This window comes from Lolium rigidum, chromosome 6 (genome assembly GCF_022539505.1).
Source record: "Lolium rigidum isolate FL_2022 chromosome 6, APGP_CSIRO_Lrig_0.1, whole genome shotgun sequence".
NCBI classification, from domain to species: Eukaryota; Viridiplantae; Streptophyta; class Magnoliopsida; order Poales; family Poaceae; genus Lolium; species Lolium rigidum.
Genome location: NC_061513.1, coordinates 325,507,259 through 325,513,797, shown reverse-complemented (window position 1 = coordinate 325,513,797; position 6,539 = coordinate 325,507,259). Strand labels below are relative to the sequence as shown.

The following is a 6,539-nucleotide window of genomic DNA, read 5'->3' as shown; positions in this document are numbered from 1 at the left end:
CACTACAAAAAATATGGTGACTTGCGACCCTCCATATTGGTCACTGGAAGGTCATTGTGTGTCATCTATGACCACACCGTGACCAATAAATATTAGTCGCCAGTTGAGCGTCACTGACGGCGCACAACGACCTTTTTATTTAAATGGTCGTAGAGGACTACGACCAAAACTGATGGTCGTAGATTCTACGACCAAAATTTTTGTCACAGGCTAGCCTGCCTATCCACATCAGATCCAACGTGTCAAATCCTACGTGGCAGATATGTGACCAAACCAAATGGTCGTGGATCCAAATCAGCCCAGTCCAATTATAGCGTCTACATGGGCCAAGCCCAAAAAATCTGGCCATTTATCATGGTTTTCTATTGTGATCAGCTAGCCCATTTATCATAGTTTTCTTCACCAATTCTGGTCAGCTACGTGGGCCAAGCCCAACATTTCAGTCCGTTTAATACAATTTTGCTATAGCATTTTCAAGCCCGAAAATTATCTGGTTCAGGTTTGCTTCTGATCGTTTTTGCTCCACAAATTTTAATTTTTCATGTTTCAACAGCAGCCAATAAATATTGCTGTCAAATATGATGCAATTCCTGATTCGATCAAATATACACAACACCAGGATGTACATAGAAACACTTTTTTTTTACTGTTAAACAACAACATGTGTGCAAGGAGCATTCATTACTTTACAACTTCATCAGATTTAACACATAATCAGCAACAAAAAAAGATGCATTTCTTGCAAAATCTGCTGAACCCATCGCTCCAAGGCCACCTGTTGCACCAGTCGTTGTATTGCCAGGAGGACCTAACGGTGTTGTTCCATGCGCACCACCGGCTGGGTAAAAAAAAAATTATCACCAGATAATTAAGTACCAGCAATAACGTTACATCCTAAGGTGATAAAGCAACCAGATAATTGCAATATGTTGATGGACCGACTGGAGGGGACTTGGTTATTCTGTTACCTCACGATGCACTTGTGTCTCAACTTATTGTGTCTAGACAGGCGCAGCTGATCTACATCTTAGTGTGCACTGGAACTTGTGCGGTTTTTTTCTTCTGAAACCAAGGAAAACAACCATCTCTGAAATAAACACAAACAGTAAGTATTAGGTCAGTGCCAAATCATGGTAGGAAAACCAACAGTTTAATTAACTGTACTATCAATCACACAGGCTTTAGAACACGGAACATACATTACTTTTTTAGAGGATACACAGTTTTCATTACCTGGCTTCTAAATCAAACACAAAACCTTAGTACAAACTAGCATTATTAGTTTCAGATGGTTCAGAACACGCAATTTAAAAGCAGGACAAACCATGTTCAACACATAATATTCAGATAACAGAATTTGAACCATGACTTTACAACAGTTTATCAGTTAGTGTACAATTCAGACAATACAAAATTTCATTACCCAGCCTTTACAAGACAACAAGGTATCAGATTATGTAGTGGGATACTAGTTTCAATAGGCCAGGACATGGTAGAAACGTTGGAGGAAAGGTATGGTTTATGAAGTGAAGGAATGAGTAAATCAAGGCAGCTTCTGGTATTTTGTATTGGCATGGATCTGAGAGAGAATCCAAGAGAGGGCACGAGAGAATGGCCTGAGAGGTGTGGTGGAGGCAAGTTGAACTAAGCAGCGGATGCACATCTTGTGCATTCCCTTGCCAAAGCTTTACATGCTCTTCGTCTGAGTGCTAGCGACACAAAATAACACAGATCAGGAACCACAAACCTAGACAAGATGAAAACGCAATGCCTAGATTTTTAGACTGCTTACCTTCGAGTGAAAACATGAGGTAAAATGAGGACAAAATTGAGTAGCATGAAGCACATCCTAAGATACACAATAAAAAAGCTGTAATCGTCACAATACTAGGGACAAGTTTATACCAGATCTTCTTGAGCCTCTCGTGGCCATCCCTGAGCTTCGTGTCAAGCTGGTTGGAGACGACCTGGGACAACCTGCTGCCAATATAATCTTTTTTCCTGTTGAGGAACCAGTCCGGCACCTTGAACTGTCGTGGGTTCTGCAACATCATCATCACTCCCTTTATCTCCTCCGCTGAGAGCTCTCTGGCCTTGCATTTGCACAAAACAAGATGCGCCCTCAGAACCTCTTTAAGAAAATATCTGACTAGTCTACTAAGGTATTGAGACAAGTGAGGGTTCGTTACCTCTTGTCCATGTCGATGTCGGCCATCTTGTACATGATGTTGGAGAAGCGACGCCAAACACCTTTGATGGAAACAAAGAAAGAATGTATAATATGTGTGCCAGTGACCAAGAAATGAAAGAGCATATGCAAATTTGGATAACCTATCAAAGTATGCAGCAACCAACATACACTAGCTACAAGTGATCATGATATAAACATCAGCAAGGTAACAGAAAGCTACAGCCATATGACTGTACCTGAATAGGGCATATATTTGAAGCACCATAAACACTTTATTTAACCAAAACTAGACATATTTTTAATTGTGCAAATATCTTTGACGTAACACATGGTAGCATAGATTAAACTAAAATGACAGCTAGCAGAGAAGGCATTCACGTCCAAGGATGTTACGTACCTGACCTTGATGGCTCGCACTCGCTGGCCTCGTGCTTGTCCCCGGAAGCGTGAAAATATGTCCTGGAACAGTATGGGATCCATGAGAACCACAGGCAAAAAAAACACAGAAAAAGAGTGGAACATAAGTATGCCTTCGTCCCGGAAGCTTATAAGGGAAATTTTGATGTACTAACGAAGTCATATTAAAATACAATGAGAAACTAAGTATCAGAACATAAGCAAAATCTCTCGTTTAGAGCCAGTTTACTATTTACTTAAAGTATCTAAAAACATAATCGCCAGTCCGTTTAGTATTTGTTCAACTGCATACATGCATCAGTATATACATAAAAATTTAGAGTTAACAGTATTATCAAATCTCAGAACAAGAGTGCTATGAACAGAAGAATCGTGGTACTACTAGCTTCCAAATAGACCAATCGGTAGCTGCTAGGCATAAGTTGGCAATAATATGAGATAATAACAGGAACCGGATTTGCATGTACGTATTATATTTCTAGCAGACTCATCATCGATACACCATTCAAAAACTTTCGGCAAGAACTAATTTGACAGCCTAGAGCAACCATACTAGTAAAGCGGCCAGGGCCTCAAATCTTCAGTAAGACGGGCATGATTAATTGGTCTGGAAGGTTCTAGAAGTCCTCGTATGCAGATCCAATGTCGCCCTTCACATCCCAGCCTTCTTGGGAGCAGCGTGGTGTGGATGTCTGGCAGGTCCGCAATATGAATGTGAGAGAGTTCGCAGGGAGAACGAAATGAGAGCATAGGATATGAGTTCACCTCAGCGACGGGGAACTGGAAATGGTCTTGGACGACCGCAAGACGACCTTGCAGCCCTTCGACCTGCCCCCTCCCGGCGTCGGCAGGTACCTTGCGTGCAGGTCGGGAAGGCGGTGGGAAGGCGGTGGGGAAGCCCGAAGTCGGGCTTCCTCACCACCAGCACCTTGCGTACATCGGCCTCCTACTCCGCCGTGGCTTCCAGCTTGAGTAGGGACCACCGTCGACTCCCTCGTTGAACGCCTCACCGGAGATAGAGGGGTGGGTCGGCCTTGCGCGGAGCTGTGGATGGGCACCCGGACAGGGAGCTCGCCAGAGCGTTCCGTAAACGACGACGGCACGGATCCGACCGACGCGAAGTGGGGAGATGGCATGAGATCCTTGGTTGTATCAATGGTGGGATGCGGTGGCTCGATGGGATCTGAAGAGGAGACTGCGAGCGGCGGCGGTGAGAGGGAGATGAACGTCTCTAGGCCTCTAGGGTTAGCGCTTTGAGTTGAGAAAAGGGAGGGCCCGTGGCAGTGGGGGAGAGTGGGTGCATCTAGCGAAAATTTCGTTTCGCCTGGGCGCGCGGATAGGGCGAGAGCCTGGGCGCGGGTGGCGCTTACGATTTTGGTTTTGGATCCCGCGGGCTTGTTTTTCACACGAATTTGCACTTTGGATCTTACCCATCGGGTGTGACTGCCACTGGGACCCGGTTTTCAGGCCGACCGCATGTTACATGAGTGGATGGTGGTAGGTATCTCTGTGGTGTTCGAAGAGGTCTCGGGTTTGAATTTCCGAGAATAACTATTTTTAGTTTGCATTATTCAAACAATGTTAGTTGTGAAGCCATGAAGTTATTAAAAAATTATTTATTTTTTATTTTTTTCAAATTTATTGTTTATTTACTCAAAAGAGTATATTGATCATATCTATATGCGTGTATTCCAACACGTAGGCAGAAATTGACACGTGGTCATGAGATATAGATGAAAATAATGAGTTGGATGTCCGTAATTTCAACCAATTACAAATTAGCGGTAACAACCATTTAAATTGGTCTTAATCGGCTACAATTAAGGTCCTAAACTGTACCAACTATCTTATGACCATTCCGTCCAAAAAAAAGTATGACCTTTCTAACTGAAATGGTCCAAACGATTTAGGGTTTCGACCCTCCCAAATGGCTTACGACTATTTGCTGCGAAATGGTCGTAGATACATGACCAATTCACCCACGGTCACTATACGAAGGTCACTAGTTAACACATTTCTTGTAGTGGATGCTCAGGCTTGATCTCCTCCGGAAGCCTCCCCGGTTCCGTAGACGATGAGGTAGTCTACGCCCTCAATACCTCCTGAGAGGTCTGGTTCCTCATAGCCGATGATCTCGGCTCCTTCATTGTTGTCGTAGTCCTCCTCCAGACGATTCAGACAATCTAAGCATGGGATTTAAGAGTGGTATGAGTACGAGCGTACTCAACAAGTTCATTATAGATAAGAGGTGTTTAATGCACTAGCTACAATATTAGACCAGAAAGTCTAATACCAATGCAAGTTTTGGTAAACATTTCTTCAAGAGATTGCTTTTATTTCAAAGTGCTATGCCCGTCAGCCTTCACCGGTTTACTAGAACTTCATGGAGCTCCTTTCCGGCCGCGTTCACAGTTCCTTATCCCGGAACGAGGAGTGACGAGTCACGGTTCTTTACACTCTGCAGAGGTGTGTTGCTTTACCCATAAGAGATCTTAACCTTGGTGCCAACCGGGCAGCTTTCCCGTCCACACTTCCTTCGGTGTGAGGCCCGGTATAAGGTCTAGCCAATCATGTTCCTCCGCTACCTCGCACACCCACCCTTTGTTGCATACCCCGACCACTGGGTCCTCGTCGGTCCTCTTATACCAATTAAGGATGGACCCCGACCACGACAACAGTTTGGGACTCGTTAACCAAACTCCTTCGCCGGTAGCTGCAACCCATCATAGACCACTTACCGTGGGGAATTAGAATGGGATCCCCACCCCACCTCTTGCCCAACCTGGGTCAAGTGTCTACGGTAAGCGCATCCGTTGATGTACGAGAGGTGGAAACACTTTTGACTACTCCGTCCCACTCCAGATCTTATGGTTAACACGGGTATTACGGCACAAGAATCATCGGCGACATTTGTTGTTTAATCCTAGATGGATATTAACCCTTGCAATGGAACCTCCACCATATCAACACAATCCATGGTTCCATTGCCCACCACATAGTCATATTCATAGTTATGAATGTAGTGGTTTTGGTTTTTATGCAATAGTGATAACCATAATACTTTGCAAGTAATTTGATAGAAATACTCAAATGACATGAGCAAGTGATGAACTTGCCTGAACACTGCAAAGTTTTGCAGTTGGATGGTGTGGACTGACCCTTGTCCTCTGGTTCTGAAAAATAGCATCATTGTCCGATAAGGGCAATGGTTAAAGAAGCAATTTTGCATGATTCCATTTTTAGGGTTTGTTCCCCCTTCCGATGTCGTTATTATTTCATGTAAGAGGTTAATACTAAGAATAATTTGGGGATACTTGATTTAAAGTAAAATACAACCTTGAAATGTTGTCAAGGTGTTTTTAAAGTCCAAATACATTAATGGACTTATTTTTATTATTGAAAATTATATGTGTGATTTAAATGATTATTTAAATCATCAAATGAAGACTTATTCTTAGTTGTCTTCAAAAATTCTCTTTGATATTTTATTTAGATAGAGAATTTTATGCTTATTAATTTTCATATTTTTACTTATTTTTTTAGAGTTGTATCTTATTTTATAAAATTCTTGGAAATTCTCATTTAAATGGGTGTTTTGGAAATGTCCAAAATACCCCTCGGGCCCACCTGTCAGGCGGCCGAGCTGGTTAGGTTGGACCAGCCCAGTGGGCTCGGTCCAACCGACCCAGTCGCTTCGTCGTCCTCCCTCACTCTCGAACCCTAATCCCCTACTCGCTCTGGCGACGCGCGCGCCGGCCCCTTTGCCGAATTGTTCCGGCCGACTCCGGCCATCGCCGCCGGCGAGATGCGGCGCATCTGATCCGCCGTTCGACGGCGCTTCAGGTCCACCGCGCCGATCTGTGTTTCGCCGCTTCCTCGACGCGTCCCCATCGCCTCTGCTCGCCTGCCGTGGTGTGCTGCGGCGAGTTCG

At 44.0% G+C, this 6,539-nt stretch overlaps 1 protein-coding gene across 1 annotated transcript; it reads right to left on the bottom strand.

Moving 5' to 3' along the window:
- Positions 1 to 1,905: 1,905 nt before the first annotated feature.
- LOC124664732 lies at positions 1,906 to 3,744 on the bottom strand. Its single transcript, XM_047202180.1, has 4 exons — positions 3,374 to 3,744; positions 2,589 to 2,650; positions 2,190 to 2,250; positions 1,906 to 2,093 (listed from the first exon to the last, which is right to left on the bottom strand). The coding sequence occupies exons 1-4, from the start codon at positions 3,742 to 3,744 to the stop codon at positions 2,066 to 2,068; spliced, it is 522 nt and encodes a 173-aa protein (XP_047058136.1). The 3' UTR covers positions 1,906 to 2,065.
- Positions 3,745 to 6,539: the final 2,795 nt, after the last annotated feature.

Excerpts from the sequence above, each read along its gene's own strand:
- LOC124664732 (XM_047202180.1), bottom strand. The coding sequence starts at position 3,744 with ATGCCATCTCCCCACTTCGCGTCGGTCGGATCCGTGCCGTCGTCGTTT. Across the intron at positions 2,251-2,588 it reads GTGCGAGCCATCAAGGTCAG|GTGTTTGGCGTCGCTTCTCC; the intron begins GTACGTAACATC and ends TTTCCATCAAAG. Across the intron at positions 2,094-2,189 it reads GACATCGACATGGACAAGAG|GCCAGAGAGCTCTCAGCGGA; the intron begins GTAACGAACCCT and ends TGCAAATGCAAG.